Here is a 23,450-nt window from a genome sequence, read left to right as displayed (position 1 = left end):
AACGAATCAAGGCCCTCTCGTTGCCATGGATATTGGATGATGAAGAATGACATTCACGTGGGAGAGTTGCTGACCTATGGCACGCAAGTCATTAAGGCAATTACCACAGTGGCTGTTGGTAATAAACAAACTATGTCACATCGTATGGTTCCCGGAAATACGGGCCAAGTATCATACGACACAAATGTCTCATTGAGGCCAGCACCGGGAAAACTCGAGCATATCTCGCGCGGTAGATACATTTGTTGGCTGCACTATGCTCGAGTTGAGGTCTCTCGAGTGTGGACCCTCACTCAATCCTTCAGAGAGGGAAAAGCCGGTAGAGGGCGCTAGACAGGGGTCAGCCCCGGCGGGACAGGGCTGGGCGATCGATCATTGAGCGTCTAGCCGCCGGAGCTTGTGTGAAAAGGACAAGGGGGGGCCTGCAGTGAGCGGTGATGGCTCCTGTGAGTGGCTGGTTCCCCTCCTCGGTCGTGCTCTGGACCGTGCCGGCTTGGATGAAGGAAGCACACCGCGTCCGTGGCTCCCGGCCAATCCTTGACTCGAGAGGACTCATTCTTGACCTTGGACGACTGGGGTTTTGAGGGCCAAGAGAGGCGGAGGCTGGGAAAACCCTCTCGCCCCCAATCACGGCATGTCGTGGACGACGGCCGCTTCTTTCTCATCACCGCGCCATTTGAACTCATCACTCACATCATTCACAATCACACGATCCCCCCCTTTCAGTCCGGAGTAAAAGAACTCTTGCCCCCCGAGTTCCTGTAGCCGCGCTGCAACAGCAGATTCCCCCAGTATCGCCTCATCCGAGCGGCACCAGTCCAGGCACAAGAAGCGCCTGCTTCACTGCAGACCTGTCGGCATATGTCACATCACACACACGGGCGTCTGCACAGACATTGCGGAGCAGAAAGGCGCAGGAAAGAAGGGTCTATCGGGTTGATATAAGAGCCCCGGCCGATCGTCGTTCGGCCCCCAACCTCGTCCTACAGTCCACAAAGTAAAACCTCGCCCACCTACCTACCTATCGCCTTGCCTATCGCATCGCATCGCCTGAACTGGGCATGTAACACAGCGGACCCGTCCTCGCCGTAGGGCTCCGTCTTCTTTATTCTTCAGTCTCCGAGCCCTGTTTCGGATTGTCAAACCTTCTGCGACCACCATCTTGACCTCGCTCTTTCATAACGATGCGTGGCTCCAGCCTACTAGCAGTAGGCCTCGGCCTGCTCAGCCCTGCCGCCTCGCTCCTCGTCGCCTCCGCCTCGCCTTGTGGGACGCTGTGCGGCAACGTGCTCTCCTCGACCACCAAGAACGATATTGTCTGCCATGAGGACGACTACACTAGCGGATCTGGCATTGTGTTTCAGCAGTGCCTCGCCTGCGAGCAGACGAGCGACTACCGCACCTCTGATAATGAGACTGACCAAGAGTACTACCTATGTGAGTTGTCGCACTCCGTTGCTCATGCTGTCGGCATTACTGACCGGGCCGGCGCATTCAGATAATCTCCGCTATGCAGTCTCTTACTGTCTGTTTGGAATCCCCGATAATAAGGATGTCATCAACACGCCCTGCATGACCTCGTACGAGACCTGCCATCCTAATTGCTCGAGCATTTGCTAATATGTCCATAGCAAAGCCTGTGGACCCTTCCATGATGCCATTGTGTACAAGAACCTCTCTTCCAAGGTCGACAAATATGAGTATTGCGATATTTGGCCTGTGGATGATACCCTCGACTTTAACGGATGCACGGAATGTCTGCAAGCTGGCGACAACCATTTCCTTGCCAATTGTACGTGCCATGGTCTCACTCACTTGTTTCAAAGCTAACCATCCACAGTCATCACCGTCCTCCAAGCTGGATGCGAACAACAGCCCTCTCCCGGTACGCTGGTGTCTACTGAGGGCAGCATCTTCTCAAAGGACAATGTCAACGTGACGGAACCGACACCCATGCAATCTGTGGACCCCGACTGGTTCAACGAAGGGCCCTTGACCCTTGATGCCAAGGTCGGAATCGCCTTTGCTGGATTTGCCGTGCTTCTTATCATTCTCGGCTTCGCCATCATCTGGCGCGGCCGGAGACGGAGAAGGGCCTTCCTCAACACGCTCAATAACAAGCCGCGCAAGTCTTGGCCGGGCGTTACCCCCATGTTTGGCACCACTCGCGACACCCCCATGAGCCAGAAGCCGTTGAGAGGCTGGGACGAGTCGCCGATTAGCGTTCGATCCGAGAAGCCGTTCCAGCAGCACGTGTCGCCTTTCGCCTCACAGTACAGCAGCCCTGTGAGCGCGACAGAGCTGAAGCTCGCTCACTGGCCCGTGATGGCCCCCAACTCTTCGATCCCAGACCTACCGCTGTCTGAGCAGCAGCAACAGCAACTGTACCAGCAACAAATGTACCAACACCAACTGTACGAGCAGCAGCAATTGTTTCAACACCAGCAGCTATATCAGCAACAACTATACCAGCAACAACAGATGTACGAGCAGCAAAGGATGTATCAGCAGCAGAACCAAAGCAGCCCTCACATTGGGGTTGCTATGGGTGGCGATGAAGCCTCTGTCCACACCTCTGGCTCAAAGGGCAAGGGCAAGCAAGAGGAGGAGTACGAGATGACCTCTGTGGAGAGTCCTCAAGGGGCCATGGGAATCTATCAGCACGAGTACACTCACCCGGGATATACCCAAACTGGATATCCTCAGCCTGGATATCCTCAGCCTGGATACCCCCAGCCTGGGTACCCTCAAACCGAGTATCCCCAGCCCGGACAGCCTCAGGCTGAGTACCCACAGAACGGGGAGTCCAGCCGGGGACATCGCCGAGGGAAGGGGTCCTTTTCAGAAAGACTCAGCAACGTGGATGACCCTCACACATATGATGAGGATGACCCGCGAAGTGGTCGCACACCGCACCAAGACGGTAGTGAGAGGTAGACATGATCAAGCGTCTTTTTGTTTTGTGTGTATGAGCCTGGCGTTTGGCGATGGAGATACCAATGTATGTTAATGAGGGATGAAAGATCTGGATACCACCACTGTGTGGGCATTTATGGGATGAAGAGCCCAGAATTGAAGAATATAATGACATGAACTCTCATCTGAAGCACTGTAGTCTGAAAATGAACGTGATGGTGATGGTGATTTGACTTGAATTCTTTCCTTCAAGGAGAAAAGTGGCTAGTGACCGTGGCTAATGCGCATTGCACGTGCTCATCTGTGGCTAATGTATGTGGCTGGGAGCCAAGGTGACCTAATCCGGACTAGTGCTCAATTGCCGCCACACACCGGTCGCGCTTTCCTCCCGGCCCCACACAATCATCCTTCTCCAGCGAGCCAGAGGAAAAAAAATTTGGAAGCTTCCAACCACCACACCGGGCAAGACACCGAGGAGACCAACGACTTCACCCTTCCGTTCTTTCCCTCCTGTCAAGAAAGAAGCACCTGCCGCGCTCGGCCCGGTACATCTACAGATTCTACAAAAAGGGAATCAACATCTTTGATTGTCATTTGCTCTAATCATCATGTCCAAGGAAGTCGCGGTCGTGAAGAAGGGGTCGGAGGAGGATGAGTACACCATCAAGCCCCAGGCCACCACGCCTGCTCTTGACACGAGCTCGTGGCCGCTCCTGCTCAAGAACTACGACAAGCGTGAGTCTCCTCGTGACCCTCAGTTTCAGCATCATCTTGGCTGTCGCTGAGGGCTTCAATTGCTCCCTGTTTTTTTCTTCGCAAGACGTTCAAAACGCTAACGCATGATGTTTGAAAACTTCAACAGTCCTCGTGCGAACTGGTCACTTCACCCCGATCCCCAATGGCTGCTCGCCTCTGAAGCGCGACCTCAAGCAGTACATCAGCTCTGGTGTCATCAACCTCGACAAGCCTTCTAACCCTTCCTCTCACGAGGTTGTCGCTTGGGTCAAGCGCATTCTCCGGTACGCAAACTTTTCTCTCCAGATGGAGCACCCGCGTCAATGCGCGTTCCAGAAGCATTGGCTAACCTGTCGCGCGCAACAGATGTGAAAAGACTGGTCACAGTGGTACTCTCGATCCCAAGGTCACGGGCTGCCTGATTGTCTGCGTTGACCGCGCCACCCGTCTCGTCAAGTCCCAACAAGGTGCTGGAAAGGAGTACGTGGCTGTCATCCGCCTCCACGACAAGCTGCCCGGTGGCCAGGCTCAGTTCGCCCGCGCTCTCGAGACTCTCACCGGTGCGCTGTTCCAGCGTCCCCCCTTGATCTCTGCCGTCAAGCGTCAGCTCCGTATCCGAACCATCCACGAGAGCAAGCTCATCGAGTTCGACAATGACCGACACCTGGGTGTCTTCTGGGTCAGCTGCGAGGCCGGTACCTATATCCGAACCCTCTGCGTTCACCTGGGTCTTCTTCTCGGTGTCGGCGGCCACATGCAGGAGCTTCGACGTGTTCGCAGTGGTGCCATGGACGAGACCAAGGGCCTGGTCACCCTCCACGACGTTCTCGATGCTCAGTGGCAGATGGACAACACCCGCGATGAGTCGTACCTGCGCAAGGTCATCTCGCCTCTTGAGACTCTCCTGACCTCCTACAAGCGTCTGGTCGTCAAGGACAGCGCCGTCAACGCTGTGTGCTACGGTGCCAAGCTGATGCTTCCCGGTCTCCTGCGATACGGTTAGTGTTCACGTGAAATCATTTCTGGATCAGTCAACTAATAAAGTGTACAGAGGCTGCCATTGAGCACCACGAGGAGGTCGTCCTCATGACCACCAAGGGTGAGGCCATTGCTCTGGGTATTGCTCAGATGTCCACTGTCGAGATGTCGACCTGCGATCACGGTGTCGTTGCCAAGGTCAAGCGATGCATCATGGAGCGCGACCTGTACCCCCGCCGATGGGGTCTCGGCCCTGTTGCCCTTGAGAAGAAGAAGCTCAAGGCCGACGGCAAGCTCGACAAGTTCGGCCGCCCCAACGATGCCACTCCCGCCAAGTGGACTTCTGAGTACAAGGACTTCAGCGGCAACGACACCTCTGCTGCTGCCGCCGCCGCCGCTCCTGCTACTCCCGCCAAGGAGAGCGAGGATACCCCCATGGCTGAGGCCGCTCCCTCGTCGCCTGCTGCTGAGGACAGCAAGGATAAGAAGCGCAAGAAGCACGAGGGTGAGACGGCAGAGGAGAAGGCTGAGCGGAAACGACGAAAGGCGGAGAAGAAGGCGGCCAAGGCTGCTAAGAAGGCTGCCAAGGGCGAGGCGATGGATGATGACAGCGATTAAAGGGATCCTGACCCTGGTCCTGGGCGTGGGGACGGACCTGAGCCTGAGCCTGAGCCTGAAGCTGAACCCGAACCCTCATCCGGATCTTGATACCCGAGAAGCAGGGTCTGGGCTGTTGATATGGGGCGGTCTGAAAGCTGTACCATACTGTCTGCCGTGTTTGCTGCTGGAGTGTTTCTTGTTTGAACTGTTTTGTCGTTCTGGGGACTTGGCGTTTGGTTCGAAAATCCTGGTTGGAGTAGATGAAAGGCCATCAATACAAAGGATGATCAAAGCAGAAAGCTCCGAGACAGACGGTGTGAGTGATTGTGTGTGTGTGTGTGTGTGTGCCCATGTTGTACTGCTGTAGATGGATGGATTGTGGTTGTGTGAGGGCAGTGTTAGGGACGCAGGCACTGCCACGCATGATGGAGGCGAGTAGTTAGTGAACATGTAATATCTCAGTCGCTAAGGATCTGGTGGAGTTGGTTCTTCTGCATCTGCATCCATATCTGGCTCTACTATTAGAGTCTGTCCCGTGATATCCATGGCATGGATGTGAGCCCGAGCCGAAGGATCCACGGGTTTGAAACGCCGAGACGGTCTGGGCGATGCATGCGTTGGCGCTGAGGCGATGATGACATTTATACTGGGGACGACGATGAATGGATCGATTGAAGCTGAAACTGGCGCGTAGGGTTCCACCAGGAGCGACATTTTACGAGCCATGGAGGGCTCTGAGCTGTCCGAGTTCCACAATACGAGGAACTCTGTTGAGGCTCAGGCGACTGAAACTAGACGTTAGCTGCAGGTGTGTGAACCTGAGATGGTGGGAGGTGAGAGGTGAGAGATAAGGTGGGCGAAACGTGGGAAACATGTGGGAAACATTGGGCGAATCACGGACAGACGAGAGTTGCATCGCCCCTGTTTCACATGATGACTAGGAGGGCTAGAAGAGGCAATCAAGGATCTGTCTGCATGGCAGTATCTTTCTCTTCTTCTGCCTGGCATGACACGGCATGAAATCGCCCTGGCACATCCTGGTCGAGCGCTTACTTGGACACGCGCGACTGGAGCCACCCGACGCGCCGGGCTGCCCATGGTCCCTACACTGCCCTTGTCCCCTTGGTGTAATTAAACCAATGCAGGAAAGCGAAGAGGTCTTAAAATACCCTCATAAACTCAAGCTAGGCTACTTGGGGGTTGCCAGAAGCGAGCCGAGCTGAGCGGTACGGTACGCATTGAAGCTATATCGAAAGCGTTCGAGGTGTTGGCTTGGCGAGATGATGGGGCCATTGGATGGGGAGGTGTGAGCTGGAAAGGTATAAAGATAAGAGAGAATGTGTGGTGAATGGTGTGTCTGTTGGGAGGTTACCAGCAGTTTTTCTTCACACTTTCAACTTTTGCTTCATTCCTTTTTTCTTCTTTCTCTCAAACTGTTGTTAGGTGTACCCAGCAGAGTCAACGACGACAGGACAAACAAAAACGTCAGAGACTTGCTGATCACCACTTAGTTGCACCCAGAGCTCCAGTGATCAACCCTCCATGACATCTGAGATTTTCAGGAACCGGGATTGAGGCTCAAACATTCGACGACTTATAACCCACTGGCTGGAAAAACTTCTCTCTCCTCGTTGAGCTTTCATAAAGGACGCCCAACATGTCTACTGCTGTAACAACTAGTCCCTGGAGGACGATACTCTCCCTTTCTCTTTTACTCTCTCTTTTCAACCCCGTCACTGGTCTTCCTACAAAGATTCCCTCTCTTCACTATGCAACCACTCCTGTTCTTGGATCACCCCCTGAGCAACATATAAGACGAAGACAAGACGGCACTGCAACACTCGAGCCTAGGATAGGAGTCGACTTTCCTGACCCGTCCATTCTCAGGGACGGTGATGGACGCTGGGTCGCCTTTGCAACTAGCGGTAACGGACATCACATTCAAGTGGCCACCGCTGATGACCCCTTTGGCGAGTGGACTCATCTTGACCAAGATGCTCTTCCTACTGATGGGTGGACGAGTGGTCGCAACTACTGGGCCCCCGATGTCCGACAACTGAGTGACGGCTCTTACATCATGTACTTTTCAGGAGAACTTCCTGAAGGCGGTCACTGTGTTGGTGCTGCACGCTCCAAGAAGAGCACTGGCCCTTATACGATGGATCCCAAGCCCATCGTGTGCCCTCGAGACGAAGGCGGAGCTATCGACCCAACAGGCTTCTTTGACGAGTCAACGGGTCGACGATATATCATCTACAAGGTCGACGGCAACGCTCTCGGCATCGGTCATCCTACTCCCCTCCGTCTCCAGCGCGTATCAGCCAAGGACGGCACAACTCACATCGGCGACCCCGTAACCATCATGGACCGCATCGCCGAAGAAGACGGCCCCCTTGTCGAAGCGCCTAGCCTTGTTCGACTGCCCGACGGAGGCTACCTCCTCTTCTTCAGCAGCCACATGTACACTGACGACGCCTACGACGTGAAATACGCCGTGTCGCAGAACGGCATCAACGGGCCGTACGTCCGGGGCCCGGCGCCGTTCCTCAAGACGCCGGCGCTGGGTCTTCGGGGTCCCGGAGGCGGCACGAGTTCCGAGGACGGAGGGTTCATGGTGTTTCACGCGCGGTGTGAGGATCGCAAGCGGTGCATGTATGCAGTTGGGTATGGGATCATGTGATGGGGCGGAAAAAAGATACCACGGGATAGAACGGGAAGGCGTTTGGAATTGGTGTAACATTAGCTGTACCTACCTATTTAGTTCGAATGGATGGACTTCAAGTTCAAAAATGGACAAAAAGGGGCTTGACCCTGCATCCTGCGATCTCATCAAGACCCAAACGGGCGGCGCATCGACACCGCCCAGACGCAAAGACGGCCCAGGCGCTGAAGAGCACGGTCAGGCACAGGCAACGGGAGCACTAAGCGCTACCGTACGGTAGGGGGTCCAGGCGCTGAAGAGCCATTGGCTGTAGGGCAAACCTTAAGCGCTCTGCGACACTGAGGCGCCTGCTCTCGGGCACGTGATTGGTCAATGGGGGCCATCTTCCCGCCTGGACCCAAGCACCCGGTGCAGACTCGCCCTCAAACACCATCACCATCACCATCCACTCTCAGACCTAGGCGCCCGTCGCCGTTTCCACCGGCAGCCATTCAAGTCTCTCATTGGCTGCGTCGTCGCAAACGGGCGTGATTGCAACCCCATGGACACGGCTAAGCATGGCGGCTCTGCCCGTGCCAGAGCAAGAGTCACAATTTATCCTGTGGACTATTGTTTCTCTACTTTCTGGCGTCTGATGCTATTGGTGGCTTGCTCTGCCTGACCTGAGACCCTGTGGTCCTTTCATCCAGTGATGATGATGATATACATTTGGCATCTCGCTCGTTTTCTTGTCAAGTTTGCTTTGTCGTTTTCATTTGCTCTTCCCGTTGTTCGTTTGTTGCTCTGTGCGTGCTACAGCATATATCTATCTACAAGTATATACTGTGACGAGCATGCTGTAGATCAAGAGTGGCCGGTACACTCCTTGGGCCTCCAATTCGACCTCGACCGATCCTATTGTTTCAGTCCCTGGTCTTTCCCTCGTCCATTCACGACGTCCAACAGCCGGCCTGGCCTCGACCGCATCCTTCGACCTCGAGGCCCCTATCAGGCTCATCAACCAACACTTGCACAGCCCCCAGCTTCATCCCGCAACAATGGCCCGCCATCATCAGCCCGCATCACTCACGATGCTTTTGCCTCTGTTGTTCTCAGCTCTGGCTCTGGCATTGCAGGTCGCCCCCAACTCGCCCTGCGCCCACTTCTGCCTTGACTCTGCGGACCTCGACCGCTCTGACCCAAGATCGTCCAACACCAATGGCGATGACATTGTCTGCAACGATGACGACTTCAAGAACAGGCCCGCGGGCCAAAAGTATCAGAGATGTCTTGCTTGTCTACAGGACAGCACCTTCAAGCGTGATGATGAGAACGACTTAGATTGGTTCTTGTGTAAGTCAGCCTGCATGCCACTTCCCCATCCAGCTTCCATCTAATCTCGCAAACCTTTAGACAACATGCGTTACTCGTTCGACTACTGCGTCTTTGGCTACCCCAATGCTACTGGAGTTGGCTCAGGCCCCTGCATTACCTCTGAGGCCTGCGGCCCTCTTGAGGATGCCCTAAAAGCGGGCATCACGGAGCCCGATGATGATAGGAAACAGTATGACTACTGCGATACCGATGGCAAGGCAATGCTGGGCGATGCATATGCCAAGTGTTATGCCTGCGTCAAGGCCGATAGCAGCCACACCATAATCTCCAACTGTTGGTCCATCCTGTACCCTATTAAATGCTGCGATCTAACCCTTGTTCAGTCTTGGTTGCTCTTGAAGCCGGATGTCAGCAACGGCCCAAACCTGGTGCCACTCTCGGCCTCAATGACACCGTCTTTAGCGAGAGGACCATTGAGATGGTCGACCCATCTGCCCCTGTCGCTCCTGGGGATAACCTCTCGCTCCCCAACACCTCCATCGCTGCCATCGCCATTGGTGGATTCGTCTTCCTGCTCGCCATTGCCGGCTGTGTCTTCGTGCAGCGCCGTAAGCGCCAGAAGCGCTCTATCCTTAACCGCCGCTCCTCCATGTCATTCCATTGCCAAGCTCGCCTGACACCCCGGGGGACGGGCTTCCGCAACATTGACAAGGAGTATGTCGGCCAGCCTTACATGGACGAGGCCAAGTCCCCATCCGGGTCGTCCCTCTGGAACCCGCGCAATGCCATGACCAGCTTGCGCGGCGGCCATAAGCTGGACACCTTTGTCCCTCCCCTCTCTCAGCCCCCTCCTGTCCACACTCCTATTCAACAGAGCCCAGCCGACGATATCTCACCGATATCGACCCTCTCAAGCAACTCTGCTGCGCCGCTGATGGCCGGCCAGTCTCGTCACCCTGTCACATCACCCAACGTGGACTCTCCCCTCTACAGCCCCGGCTTCACCATCACCACCCCTCGCCTGGGCCAGGACAGTAACAACCCCTGGCAGCAGCAACGTGCCGGCGGCTCAGGAAGGAGTTTTCGCAAGAAGCAGCGCTCTTCAACTACACAGAGCCCCGTTGAGACACGCAACATCCAGCTTGTGTTTGACCCGCCACCTAAGAAGGCAACTAAATGATCACTCAAGGCAATGGTGTTTCGGTGCTCGGCCGTCTTTACTAGGCTACTTTGATTTCTTAGCTAGGTGTCCATCAGGCGGATCTTTGTTTCATGGCTGCCATGTCGTTATTCCCCTCGTTTTCAAGCGTTGGCGTTGTTAGTGGTGACATCTCGAGCATACATAGGCAGTAACTATGCTCTGGTTGGATATGTAAGAATAAGATAATGGATAATACCAAAAATCAATCACAAATGCAAGTCGACGAACCCAAGAGTGTGGTCTGGCTTCAATGCCAGTTGTGTATATTTGCTTAACCATTTTCCCCTTCCGTGAGACCCCCATCCAAACCCTATGTAATCATGCCATCCCTTCATTCATCCCCTGTTTAATAAAAAAAGACAATGCGTGCTGCAAATGAGTCGCTAGTCAAGAATACAGATGCCAGAAACAAATCCACATGTTTAACCTTGATAATTCCTCTCCCATCCAATGCCACGGGTATCTCCATGAGCTCGACACTATCAAGGCCAGGCTACATTATCGGCCGTCGTCGTCAAACACATTCTTTTGTTCCTCTTCCCACTATAACATGTCATGAACCTTGATCCCACGGCGTCGAGCCGCGGCTAATCATCTCGCTCTGTAATCTCTCGTTTTGACCGTGGAACCAGGAAGCCCCTTCTTCCATCTCCGCCCTCATAGCGCGAAGTTCGCTGATCAGCTTCTGCGCGTCGCTCATGACGCGCTTGTGCGTGTTGGAAGCCCCTTGCTGAGGTGTGTCGTCATCGTCCTCTGCGGCACGCTTCCGTTTGTTATTAGCGGCTGTGCCGTCAAACTCGGTCGTGTCGATAGCCCCGTGTGAACTGGATAGGCGATGTCCCCCTTCGGAACGGGCGAGGTCGCTCACCGAGGCTCGGCGGATGAAGCTGCTGCTAGGTGGCCCCATGGTACCAGTTCCTGAGTGTCTCTTCTTGCCATACTGAATCTCGTTTGCTAGTGACTCTGGCATGGCTGTGCCGTCTGGCATCTGGACAATGCCCATGGCCTTGAGGCGCCAGCGTTCTGATACCTTGCTGACACGGCTGCTAGGCTCGGGGCTTGATCCGTTCCCTGACATCGACGGAGGTAGCGAGCGTCGGAAGCTGGAGGACCTATCACCAAGGAGCTGCTCTCGTAGAGCTCGCGTCTTGGATCCGCCCTTAGTGGTAGATGCCCTGGACAGCTTCGACTGTTGACTAGACACTGTGCCGTTCATAGATGGTGGTCCATTTACAATCTGCGCAATGGCCTCTCGCTCGTTGCCAACCCCTGACAAAACACCGCTAGCGAGGAGAGCATCCTCCTCCGACTGTCGACGTTTGCCTGGCTTCTTGTGCTTGAGAAGATCCATCAGCTCTTCAGGGCGGTGCCGGTTCAACTCTGCAAGTTCAGCCTTTTCTCGCGCTGCTCGTCGAGCCTCAGCCTTTTGAGCCTTGAGTTGTGCTGCTCGCTGAGCTTCGTAGTACACTCTCATTTGCTCTCGGCCGCTGCGACGAAGTTGACTGAGTCGTAGTTCGCGTGCCGTGTCCCTCCAGCGGTAGAAGTATCTGACTGAAAGGGTGTATCTGCGGAACTCGGTTGCCTTGGCAAGCGCCTGTTCCTCTTCTTCCTTTTGTCGTTTCCTTTCTTTGTCCTTAACAAACTTCCGGTATACGCCCTGCAGGATGTTGTCCAGCATAAAGGCTTGGAAATCTCCAAGCATGCCTTCATCGCCAAGCACGTACCACTTCGTGAAGTCTCCGATGAGATCACGAGGCGGTTGTGGTGGAGCTGGAGGGGCTGGCGGAAGAGTTGGCGGTTGTGGTGTCTGGATTGTTGGTTTGGGAGGCGAAGTAGTAGCAGGCTGAGGAGGGATGATGCCTAGTGGTGAAGGCTGATAGGATGGGGTCGAAAAGGCAGGAAACGACAGTTGAGGCGTTGATGTAACAGCCGGACTGGAGCTGAGAACACTTGGTGCTGGCTTGTCCTGCTTGTCGGCTGAGGGCAGTGGTGTTCCAATGCCAAGTCCACTGATCGGTTTAGCCACGCTGCCCAACGGAGGTGGAGTAGGCTTCAGATGCCGAAAAGCGTCAACGGTTGGTCCAGATGATGGAGGAACTGCATTGTTATCGATCGTCTTTGCTGGTTCAACTGCAGGAGTTGCTGGAGCTTGAGGCACCAGGCTCGCAGGCTTGTCCACCTTGCTCGGAGGTGTTGGAGCGTCATTTGATGGTACAGTAGGTTGGGGTGTGAAAGAGGGAAAGCTAGGAGCTTTAGGTGTTTGGGATTCAGACGTAGGCGGCCAGGCAAATGGGCTGCTCTGGGCGGGACCAGTCGAAGCCGATGGTGTAGTAGACGGGGCAAACGGATTTGACGTAGCCGTAGCTGTTGTTGTAGCAGCTGCTGGCTCCTGGGAGCTGGGTGTTGTACTGCCAGGGGTGCTGATTAAGAATGACGGCAGAGTCGAGGTAGTAGCTGTTGCAAATGGGTTGACAGCTGGCTTCGCAGGCTCTGCTGCTTGTGCTGGTGTCGGAGCGAAGGGGTTCTGCTGAGGCGTTGACTGCTGAAAGGGGGATGTAGAGGTAGAGGCTGGAGAGGTCCCGTTGAGTAAAGTCCCTAAGCGAATACAACGTCAGAACCAGTGGTGCAGGCGTTTCTGTGCCAGATTTCCAGTGGTTCGTCTCGAGCCAACCGTGTCACCCCGAGATGGTCTCGCGGGCTATGGCGTTTAGAGTCTCCGGCGGAATGCCTGTCAAGTAGGGGCTCTCACACGCATGTGCAAGATGCAATGAGAGAGCCATGAAATGCAAAATCTTGGGTGTAAACTATATAAAAGGGTTGGTGGGATCTTACCTGAGTTGCCGTTAACAGCATTGTTGCTACCCAAAACTCCATTCGGCTTGAAAGAGGAGAAGGGGTTTGTTGTCGTACTGTTAGGTTTTGATGGTTCAACAGGCTGTGCCTGTGCCGCTGGCTCCAGTTCATCCGTGACAAAGAGACTCCCCTCGCCATCTCCATTAGTCGTTGGCTTCGGGGCATTAGGGTCTTCGTGTATTGTCTGATGAATAAGGTCTGGTAGAGGCCTGGAGCCGCGCTTCTTCTCTACCAAAGTCTCAGAGAACTGGTGTTGATAACGGTGGTGAGGGAGACGTTTGCGGTTGTCCAGTTTGAGATACTGGCGGGTGATATCCGACGGGTCGTCTTCACATTTCCCAAACTCGAACTCGTGAAGCTCTGCAAAGTCAATTGCTTCGTCTATAGTGTCGAACCGAAGGAACTTGTTGAGGACGGCGGCTGTGACGTCCTTGGCTGTCTCTCGAGGCCGGGCTAGCGATTTCTTGATTGTCGTCAAGATGGAGCGACGAAGCGGGGGGAAATGGATCTCTGCGAAACAAGCCATGGTGTATGAAACCTTTGGGTCTTCGACTATCCGGAAATACGAATGGTATGCTGCAGAGGCGGCCATTGAAGGTGCGTCCTTGATCGGTCCGTGAAAGTCTTGGGTGTTTTGAAGAGCCTCGACGAGTGAGGCCGCCGTTCGAACCGCGTCAGAGTCTTTCCACAGGTTCGGCTTCCATTGTCGCTGTAGCGTCTCAATAATGTTCGAATCAAAGGCATGGAAGATAAGGTAGTAAGCTCGGAACTCGGGTTCGTTCTCGCACCGGATGCCCTGGTCGTTACAGTCGTCATATGCGTCGCGGAGGGAAAGAAGAGCCTTTCCAAGTTGCTCAAGTTCCTGCTGCTCGACAAAGTCTTCTGGTGCATTGCCTTCCTGGGAGAGGAGGTGGAGTGCTGTGACGTGGAATCGCGCAATGTTCTCGAGTACGTAGACCTGTGTTTTCATCTCTTCAGGATTGAGCGATGAGAAAAAGGTAAAGTCTCGGCGAATTGCTCGTGTACGATCCCAGAGAAAGCCGTGCAAGCTTGGCAGGTTGTCGTCGTTTCGCAACAGCTCGTCAATTAGGTAGTCCAACGTCCTCCGGAGAGCCGGCACAGATCGCACGTCCATGGGAAGAGGGGCTTCCTGGCCGGCAGCTGAGCGCGCGAGCTTCTTGACCATGTGACGGGTGTTGGGGAATGTCGTCTTGGGGTTCTTTTCAGGTTGATGGACGTCCATTTCGTTGATGCGCTGGATCTTTTCGTACTCGGGGCACATGTCCTCGCAGATACCCTTGAAGTCAATGGCATCTTGAAGAGTCTTTCGCTTGTCGGGATCGTCGATCAGGCCGGCCTTTGTCAACGACGCGCGCGCCTTGCTGCGGTAGGCTTCGTACTTTTCGCGAAACTTGGAAACCTCGGCCTTGTTCTTGGGGTTCCCGGGCTGCGACGGCCACGGCGGAGGAAAGATATTATCTTTTCGAAGCTGCTCGTAAACCTTTCTAGCCTGCGGATCGTTCGAGTGGTACGCTTTCGGGATTCCGTCAGTTTGCGATTCGGCACTCGAGGACGACGTTGGTCGCGATTCGTTATCACGCGTCGACGTGAAGGGATTGAATCCGTTGGCCTGCGCGTCCTTGGGCGCCTTCTTGAGGGGTTTGACGCCTTCAAAGGCCTTCTTTACGTCGCCGTTCTTCCTCTTCCGCTCCTCCCCCTTCCACTTCTTCTGCTTCCCGCTGTCGCTCATGTTGGCGTCTTTGTTCGATTTTCGCTTGCCCTCGTTGTCGCTCTTGTCGGCAGGTCGCGAGGATCGCTTGTTTCGCTTGGACCGGTTCGAGTCGCCTGCATCATCAATACCAAATGAACTGTCCCCGGCCGCCGAGTTTGTCGCGAAAGGATTGAACGCTGGAGGCTGGCTCCGCGTCGGTTGGCCAAAGATGGAAGTCATCTGTGCTTGTGTTGATGATGCAACGGTCGTCGCACTCAACCAGCGAGTCGTTTGAACATGGGGAGGATTTTCAGCGCGCAAAGTGCGGAGTAGAAATCGAGGAACAAAGAATCGCGATTGTCGGATGTTGATGCTGAATGAAGTTGAGCCTCTTTGGATGGATTGGATGGCAGCTAGTTCCTATTCTGGGAAGCTCAGGGATCCACGCCTGCACGTGACCGTAATGGACCAGCCACCCGCTACCATTTCAGGAACAGTTTGGGAACAAAGACCTTCAAGACTTGATCGATTTAAATGAAAGAAACGTTCATTCATGTTCATTACTGCCAAATGACTCCTTTTTTCCCAGCCCAGTTCTTTTGTGGTATTCTCAGCCCGAAATATCCCTAATCTTAGATCACCTTATCCGACCTCGAATCCGAGCAGGACCCAGCCCCTTTCGGATCTCATCCAGCTGCTCGAGCCCTGTCTGGGCCTTGGTCTTCTTTGACGTCCTCTTTCCTGGCTTGGTGAAGTTTCCAAGGAAGTCGTCCATGATGTTATCAAAGTCGCCGCGGATTGGGCCCTGGACGGTGGACATGGTAGACACGGCCGACATGGACTGCATGTCGTCGTCAAGGTCCTCGTTGTAACGCTCCTCAATCTTGTCGAACCTTGCGTCCAGCAATGTCATTTGCTCAGTTCGCACCAGCGACGAAGATGTCATGGAGTAGCTTGACGCATCGGTCAGCGCACCCTTTCTCTTCTTGCGTCGGCCACCGTTTGTTGTAGTGGTCCAGTTGGACTGCAGCTCAGACGGCGCGGCTGGTGCGCGGCCGCTCTTCTGCTCCTTCTTGAACTGCTTGAAATCCTCGAGCCAGTCCTGTGAAGGGCCCTCTTCCGGGTGCTCTGCTGGTGCCTTGACAAGCTGGGGCACCTCATCGTTCTTGTACTCCTTGTTGGGCTTTGCCGTGGCATCCGATTCCCAACCATCGTCCTCATCAAACTGTGTATCCTCAAACTCGTAGTCGTCTAGTTCTCGTCCATCCTTGGCGAGCTGCTGGAAAAGGTCGTCATCCTCTTCATCCACATAAGCGTCGTCATCTAGAGCCTCGAGAACCTCTCGTAGCCGTGGGTCCATATCCGGCTGGAAGCCCTTGATGGAGTCTGGGATATCTTGCTGGGCCTCATATGTGACCCTAGTGAGGTTCTTTGAAGGCAGCATGTCCTCATCGAGAATATCGCCGGCCTCTTGATCAATATCCAGCTTCTTGAGCGCATCCTCAAGCGACTGCTTCTGCTTTCCCTTGCCCTTGTTGGCTGTCGCAGTTGATTCGACAAACACAACCTCACCTCCTCCAGTGTTGAGATCGCGCAGATGCTGCATGTAATCATACTCGGTATCATCGTAGTAGACGCCATAGCTGGCAGCCTCGCCTTCGTTTGCGCGGATGTTCTCGGCCTCGTAGCCCAGCTCAGAGGCCAAATCGTCTAGATCTTTCGACTTTGAGGAACTCTTCTTGGTCTGAGTAGGGTTGAGCACCATGGAAGGCGCATTTTCGTCGTGGATGAGCGGGTCATTTTGCGGCCGGTGGACGAGGGTGAAGTGCTGCGCCGACTTCTTGTCACTGGAGCATTTGGTGAGTAACTAAAATATCAAAAATTGTCTCTGATTTCTAGACTTACATCCACTTTCGAGGCATCTTGGCGACTTGGAGCGACAAGATTTTGGGTGTGAGGCGGGTATTGGAGGGAGAGAAAGAATGGACGGCAATGATTCGATGTTAGGCCGCGATCACACTCATCCGGGTGCAGAAATTCTAGCGGGGTGACGAAAAAATCCTTATCGGCAATACACAGTAATCCTTTCGTTAGCACCGTCCTTTGTGTGGTTATTTGCGTGTAACATACAGTGTTGATATCACCATTGCACGGACACCCTGAAAATTTGCCCCTCCATGGACAGTCATTATTCAGCGGGGCACAACCATCCAGTTCACTTCATGCCCTCACAATTCAAGCCATTCAACAACTCTACACAGCGGCATACACCTCGATAGGTATATTACGCCTTGGAACATCGATTCCTCGTACATAAGACACCAGAAGATATCCCAGATTTGACCAGACAACGCCGCCATCATGGTTCTGGCAAAGTCTAAAACCTCGGTGGGTTTGGGAAATGCCCTGATGAATGATCGCTTCGGCAAGGGCAAAGGCAGCGACAGGAAGAGGACCTCTGCCATCACCAGGACAAACCACGCCACCGGCGAGCAGTACCTCGTCAACGAGAAGCAGGATGCCGCCTGGGTCAAGATGCGATCCGTCACCGAGCAGGGTGCTCTCGACGAGTTCCTGGCTACTGCCGAGCTGGCCGGCACCGACTTTACTGCTGAAAAGACCAACAACGTCAAGATTATTCACACCGATCAAAGGAACCCTTATCTTCTCTCTGCCAACGAGGAGAGGGCCGTTCTTGGAAAGCACAAGCAGCACAGGGCTCGTCTTACAGTGCCTCGAAGACCCAAGTGGGATAGCACAACTACACCCGAGGAGTTGGACGTTAGAGAGCGAGAGAGTTTCCTTAACTGGAGGCGTGGTCTGGCCGAGTTGCAGGAGAACAACGATCTTCTCATGACCCCCTTTGAGCGAAATCTGGAGGTTTGGCGACAGCTGTGGCGAGTTATCGAGCGATCAGATTTGATTGTCCAGATTGTCGATGCCAGGAATCCCCTGCTCTTCCGATCCGAGGATCTTGAGAACTATGTCAAGGCTGTCGACCCCAAGAAGGAGAACCTGCTCCTCATCAACAAGGCTGATATGATGACACTCAAGCAAAGGACAGCATGGGCAAAGCACCTGCGAGCAGCAGGTATCTCATACCGGTTCTTCTCGGCGCAACTGGCCAACGAGTTGAACGAGGCGAGGGACTTGAGCGACTCAGAGGAGGAGGCTGGCCCTTCATCATCTGGCAAGGCTGCAGAGAAGGAGCCCGCAACTGAGGAGGAGCAGGGAGAGGACAAGCAACAAGAGGGCGCTCCTCTGACGGAAGAGTCCGTGGCAAAGGTTGAGACAAGGACAGAGGAGGAGGTTGATACCCAGATTCTTACCGTGGAAGAGTTGGAAGACATCTTCCTCAGACATGCACCAACAGAAGAAGGTAAGCAAGCCACTCTCAACTTCACAAGAACCTCAGCTCACTCTTCAACAGGCGCAGATCGCAAACTCCAAGTCGGCCTGGTCGGTTACCCCAACGTCGGTAAATCATCCACCATCAACGCCCTCATCGGCGCGAAGAAGGTCTCGGTCTCCTCCACCCCCGGAAAGACCAAGCACTTCCAGACCATCCACCTGAGCGACCGAGTCATCCTATGCGATTGCCCCGGTCTCGTCTTCCCCAACTTTGCCACCACAAAGGCCGACCTCGTCTGCAACGGTGTCCTCCCCATCGATCAGCTCCGCGAGTTCCTGGGCCCCGTCGGCCTCGTCACACTGCGTGTGCCCCAGCCCTTCCTCGAGGCTATCTACGGAATCACAATCCGCACTCGCCCTATTGAGGAGGGCGGTACCGGTGTCCCAACCGCCGCTGAGCTCCTCCGTGCCTATGCCCGTGCCCGTGGCTTCCAGACCCAGGGTCTCGGACAGCCCGATGAGTCTCGTGCCGCACGATACATCCTCAAGGACTACGTCAACGGCAAGCTGCTCTTCGTCTCGCCGCCCCCTGGAATCGAGGACGCGGCCGACTTCAACCGTGAGCTCTATGATGAGCAACACCTCCCTGAGAAGCGCCGTGCTGCCCTCGCCGCCGCCATGGACCACCTCTCTGTCGCCGAGTCATCCAACAGCTCTCACTTCATTCCCATGGACGATGACTCGATCGACCTCGCCTCCACCGCAGACGTGCCCGTCCCCGCCGGCCCCAAGTCCAAGCAGCTGGACAAGGGCTTCTTCGGCCCCTCGGGCTCCCAGGGCCACGTCACCAAGCCCTTCAACTACCAATACTCGGAGCAGGGCAAGGATGATGCCCTCGCCGGCAAGCACCTCTCAGGCCGCAAGGCTCGCGCCGTGGTCGCTCTAGAAAACGGCCTCGACCCCAAGGAGGTTCAGATGGCCTCAAGCAAGAAGCACTTCAAGGGAAACCCCAAGGGTGGAAAGGGCAAGCGTCGTCTCGCTCGAAGGGCCAACGATGACGATGATTAGACGCAACGGATAGAGATGGCATGAATGATGGATAGCATGAAATACGAGAGGGAAAGGAAACACATAAAAGGAGGGCTGGGTAAATGGGAACATTTGTTGGTCTGGTTTGAAAGGATCTGGCTAGGGATAGGTTTCAGAGACGGCATGACACGACACCATGTATGTCCTCACCATGATGGTCAGCTATGGAATATGAATTCATTTTTTCTTTTGTTTGAATAAATGTCAATATTTGCGCTGCGTGTATGATCATAGTCGATCTCCCCAATCTAATGTCTAACCAAGGTCCATCGTGCTAAATCATGTCACCCTTGCCGCATCCCAAGATTTCGCCAACAGTTGATAATGAACTTCAAAAGAGAGTAATGAAAAAAAAAAAAGGAAATCTGGGTATTGACTGTCTACACTGCTCCGCAGTTCGCCCCCGGATGAAAAGACCGTGCCGTTGAAAACAACAAAATGAAAATGCTATGCCTTTGTATGCCGTTCTGCCATTGTTCTCCTAAACTCCACAAAGTGAGGTATCTCGATGCCGTTGGGGCGTATCTCCGGATTCTTCCATGGTATAAATGAGGGTATAAGTTAAAGAATAAGTGAGCGATTGGTTGGTGGTGATTGTTGTTTTTGTGTGGTGTCGGTTGTAATAATGCCAATGTTATCGAAGGCTTCCTCTTGAATCTCGACGGTCTTCGGCTCTTTTGAATAATCGTTTCGTGCCGCCTACTTTACCCAGCTCACCAAATTGACTGCTTGACGAGATCTTTCGTTCGCCGCTTGCAATTCTAACCTTCTCTTTCACGCTTTCGACCCATGCCTTGTTTTCCTCGCTCATCTCAACCTTCTTGCCCGAGGGTCCTGCAAGTCCCAGGAATGAGCTTTCGTCCTCGCCCCAACTAAGTCGAGAACTGGACCTCGATCGGTTGGACTCTCCTGACGATGGACCATCCTCACCCTGTGCAGGCGCCACGGCTGGTGTCCTGGGATGGAGCCTCGGGACCTCACTGCTCATGGCTCCAACACTTCGTCGCGTCTTACGGACAGCGAGAGGTGACATGGGGGACATCTCGAGTGCCGAATGTGGTCGGCTTGTTGGACTTGATCCGAAGTTGGATCTTCGTGTGACAGGCACATCAGGGAGGACCTCGACCTTGGCATTGGACGCGCCGGCGGATCGCCGTTTGTGATGGTTAGCATACTCCTTGAGGTACTCTCCAAGATCTGCCCAGCCGCCACCGACACGGACCATGACACGCTCGCCCTGCTCTCCAACGCAGCGGATGAATAGCTTGATCGGGGCCTCGCCAGTCGACCGAGAGAGATGGTAAACCTTGATCTCCTGCTGACCACGATTCCGGACCCTCGCATTCTTGGCCGGCGAGAGCGTAAACGAAGGTGTTCCTGCTCTAGAGGAAAGATTCGAAGCGCTCCTGCGGAATGGCTCTACAGAGGGTCTCTTTCGTACCCGCGGTAATTGCAAGTCTGGCGGGTTCAAGTTGACTTTAGGCAACTCGGTTGACAGCTTGATCTTTGCAGGAATAGACTCAATGATTTGGCTGATCTGTTGCTGCAGTTGCTGGTCGCCTGTGCTCCCTCGACGATCAAAAGGACCCGTATACTCGTAGATGGAAATTTCGTCGTCAAAGTCATCCGTAAACGAGTCATCGATCGCATTAATCGACAGGTTGAGGTCGTCGATGCTCCGGTTAGGTCCCAACAGAGGACTGTCAAAGGGAGGCATAGACGATTCACGCGAATCAGCCACTCGCATAGGCGGAGAGCTAGGTGGGCTAGCTTGAATGTACTCGGCCTCCCGAATTCGAGTACGAGGAAGATCAGGAGAAGCGGATATTTCAGGGGGGTCACTGGACAAGCCATCGAAATGGCTTGACGATCGACGAGTGACTGTGAGGTCTCGAGCAATACCGGTCCTTGGCCTGGCGAAAGGGATAGGGCGAAGAGGTGGCAGATCCGGGGACTCGTCGAGATCGAAATCCTGGGGGAAGTGACGGTTGGGTGTTTCGGGGGTGTGAACCAGCGAAGAGCTAAAGTTATGCTCAGTGGTCGGTGTGGGAGGTTGAGCTGCCCCCAAGGGAGACGACATCTCCCTCGTACCATCAAAGGTCCCAGTCAAATCTTGACTCGGCTCTGCAAACTCGCCGGTGATGTTGAAAGAAGGACTGTCAGGCTCGCTTTCTGACGACACATCTTTCGTGATGGAGTCTGGCACAACTGTCTCGGCCTCGGATGCACCAGAAGCCATTCTAGACTTCTGGGGTTCAGCCACTGTTCCGTTTTTGCGCGGCAATAGCAGCGGAATGGGCGCGAGGCCCTCGTTGGCGTCTGCGGTGCTCTCTGCATCACTAGAAGAGTCGTCGGCAACCAGGGTTTCGCCGTAAACAGTAGATTCGTCGACGTCGACAAGTTTCTTCAGTGGCGAAGGGGATCGAGGTGGTTGCAGCCGAGCCGAGGCGGCAGCCCATTCAGTCTCCCTAACCTTCCTTTCGCAGACTGTAACCCATTCAACGTAGCCCTGTTCCACAGCAGTCATGCGATCCAGCCAGTCGTCTGGGAGTGTATCGACCAATCCTTCCAAGCAATCGAGCATGTAATCGAGGGAACGGCCTGGGCGCGAAATCTGCTTCTCCAGCATCCCCTTCATGACCTCGAAATTATTCCTTGTTAATGTCGGTTCTCGTGGGGAGACCTTGTTATAGGTCTGCGGTGTCTGGGTCGAGGGCAACGAAATAGCGTTCCATCCTGACTTGAGAGCAACTTCAGCATCCTCAATGGCGATTAACAAAGGAGGAACCTGGCGTAGGACTGTGAGCCGTAAGCCCCAGGAATGCAGCAACCGGGTCACTTTGGCCAGGTTGGGCAGAGCCTGGACGACAATGGCGGTGATGACGGCGGTGAGATCCTCCATGCGGTTATAACTGGAACTGGACAGCTGCCCGACCCTGGTGAACTCGGTGAGAGGTGTGCCCGGCCTAGAAAGCGGTAGGATGTGGTTGTTGAGGACATGCGCCTTGATATCCTCGATTTCGAGATCTTCCAGATCGCGCTGGATCTCGACCAACCTCCGCTCATATTGGGTAACCTCTCGAGCTAGCAGGCTACCCATATAACCGTCGTTATCCCCATCAGGTACTGTAAGCTGCATGGATTGCCTCTTGCGCTCCTTCTCGCTAGGCATCTCGAACCCAGCAGAGCTTGATTCAGTGGGCCAGGGCCAATTTTGCAACTCGTCGACCCACGTCCAGATGGCTTTGGACGCAGAAGCTGTGCGCAAGAGAAAGTCGCGCTCTGTGGTCGAGGAATTCGTCAGACATGCCCGAAGGGCACCGGTAGCGGTGTTGAGGGCATCGACGACGGTGCGCGGGCCAAGATTGGCCAGAATATCATCGGTGAGGCGATTCTTAGGGGGCGGCGAGGTAGCGGTGGGATGCCGCGCATGCCGGATGACTTGCGTGGGCGGATCGCTCATGGTTGTTGTCTAGCACAGACGGAGACTCGCGATGAGGCAATGGACCGAAGAATCATGGTCTGTCTTTCTAGGAGCCTGAAGACAGGTCGATGGGGCGGGCGCGAGCGACGTTTTTGATGCCCATGTCGAACAAAGACGCGCCGGGGGTTACGTCGTCGATGGGGCCTTTCCGGGCGTTCTGGCTGCTTCTTTGACGACCGCGTTCGTTTGGGCGACTGATTGAGAACGAGAGACAAAGGATGCAAGGAGATGAGAGATGAGACTGCTGGCGTCAGGCAGAAAAAAAGACAAATGGATGTTGGGATCCACGGATGAAGAGGGGGACTGAGCGATGAAGTCTCGGTCTGCGGCTGGTCTTACAAACCAACCCGCCCTTGGCCGGAAAAAGCAAAGCCGAGACAGGCGAGCAAGGCCGAAAGGATTGAAGGAGCGAGAGGAGCAACTCTCGACAAAGGTGATTGAGGTAAGCAGAGCAACCTGAAGGCGAAGCAATCGCCAGCGGGTGGCGGGCGGTAAAGAAAAGGCTGAAAGTTGTGTGGGCGGCAAGGGCCACGTCGCGGTCGCGTTTTGCGGTCCT

General features: G+C 54.6%; 8 protein-coding genes across 8 annotated transcripts; 5 read left to right on the top strand and 3 right to left on the bottom strand.

Moving 5' to 3' along the window:
* Positions 1 to 1,184: 1,184 nt before the first annotated feature.
* NCS57_01130200 (uncharacterized protein) lies at positions 1,185 to 2,937 on the top strand (the record flags this gene model as incomplete). Its single annotated transcript, XM_053061022.1, has 4 exons — positions 1,185 to 1,437; positions 1,499 to 1,580; positions 1,632 to 1,792; positions 1,841 to 2,937. 4 exons carry the CDS (start codon positions 1,185 to 1,187, stop codon positions 2,935 to 2,937), a joined length of 1,593 nt encoding a protein of 530 aa, XP_052909408.1.
* Positions 2,938 to 3,524: 587 nt separating this feature from the next.
* NCS57_01130100 (H/ACA ribonucleoprotein complex subunit CBF5) lies at positions 3,525 to 5,247 on the top strand (the record flags this gene model as incomplete). The annotated part of the gene is made up of 4 exons (XM_053061021.1): positions 3,525 to 3,651; positions 3,779 to 3,935; positions 4,018 to 4,649; positions 4,703 to 5,247. The coding sequence occupies 4 exons, from the start codon at positions 3,525 to 3,527 to the stop codon at positions 5,245 to 5,247; spliced, it is 1,461 nt and encodes a 486-aa protein (XP_052909407.1).
* A 1,639-nt stretch (positions 5,248 to 6,886) lies between these two features.
* Positions 6,887 to 7,909, top strand: NCS57_01130000 (uncharacterized protein; the record flags this gene model as incomplete). Its single annotated transcript, XM_053061020.1, has 1 exon — positions 6,887 to 7,909. The coding sequence occupies one exon, from the start codon at positions 6,887 to 6,889 to the stop codon at positions 7,907 to 7,909; it is 1,023 nt and encodes a 340-aa protein (XP_052909406.1).
* A 1,019-nt stretch (positions 7,910 to 8,928) lies between these two features.
* On the top strand, positions 8,929 to 10,385 carry NCS57_01129900 (uncharacterized protein; the record flags this gene model as incomplete). The annotated part of the gene is made up of 3 exons (XM_053061019.1): positions 8,929 to 9,223; positions 9,284 to 9,538; positions 9,589 to 10,385. 3 exons carry the CDS (start codon positions 8,929 to 8,931, stop codon positions 10,383 to 10,385), a joined length of 1,347 nt encoding a protein of 448 aa, XP_052909405.1.
* A 574-nt stretch (positions 10,386 to 10,959) lies between these two features.
* Positions 10,960 to 15,333, bottom strand: NCS57_01129800 (SAC3-GANP domain-containing protein; the record flags this gene model as incomplete). Its single annotated transcript, XM_053061018.1, has 2 exons — positions 13,239 to 15,333; positions 10,960 to 13,001 (listed from the first exon to the last, which is right to left on the bottom strand). Exons 1-2 carry the CDS (start codon positions 15,208 to 15,210, stop codon positions 10,960 to 10,962), a joined length of 4,014 nt encoding a protein of 1,337 aa, XP_052909404.1. The 5' UTR covers positions 15,211 to 15,333.
* Positions 15,334 to 15,607: 274 nt separating this feature from the next.
* Positions 15,608 to 16,952, bottom strand: NCS57_01129700 (uncharacterized protein; the record flags this gene model as incomplete). The annotated part of the gene is made up of 2 exons (XM_053061017.1): positions 16,876 to 16,952; positions 15,608 to 16,817 (listed from the first exon to the last, which is right to left on the bottom strand). The coding sequence occupies exons 1-2, from the start codon at positions 16,890 to 16,892 to the stop codon at positions 15,608 to 15,610; spliced, it is 1,227 nt and encodes a 408-aa protein (XP_052909403.1). The 5' UTR covers positions 16,893 to 16,952.
* Positions 16,953 to 17,331: 379 nt separating this feature from the next.
* On the top strand, positions 17,332 to 19,389 carry NCS57_01129600 (uncharacterized protein; the record flags this gene model as incomplete). The annotated part of the gene is made up of 2 exons (XM_053061016.1): positions 17,332 to 18,349; positions 18,401 to 19,389. The coding sequence occupies 2 exons, from the start codon at positions 17,332 to 17,334 to the stop codon at positions 19,387 to 19,389; spliced, it is 2,007 nt and encodes a 668-aa protein (XP_052909402.1).
* Positions 19,390 to 20,044: 655 nt separating this feature from the next.
* NCS57_01129500 (GAR domain-containing protein) lies at positions 20,045 to 22,873 on the bottom strand (the record flags this gene model as incomplete). Its single annotated transcript, XM_053061015.1, has 1 exon — positions 20,045 to 22,873. One exon carries the CDS (start codon positions 22,871 to 22,873, stop codon positions 20,045 to 20,047), a length of 2,829 nt encoding a protein of 942 aa, XP_052909401.1.
* Positions 22,874 to 23,450: the final 577 nt, after the last annotated feature.

This window comes from Fusarium keratoplasticum, chromosome 9 (assembly GCF_025433545.1).
Source record: "Fusarium keratoplasticum isolate Fu6.1 chromosome 9, whole genome shotgun sequence".
Classification (NCBI taxonomy): domain Eukaryota; kingdom Fungi; phylum Ascomycota; class Sordariomycetes; order Hypocreales; family Nectriaceae; genus Fusarium; species Fusarium keratoplasticum.
Note: the sequence above shows the minus strand (reverse complement) of the source record. Positions and strands in the feature narration are given on the sequence as shown.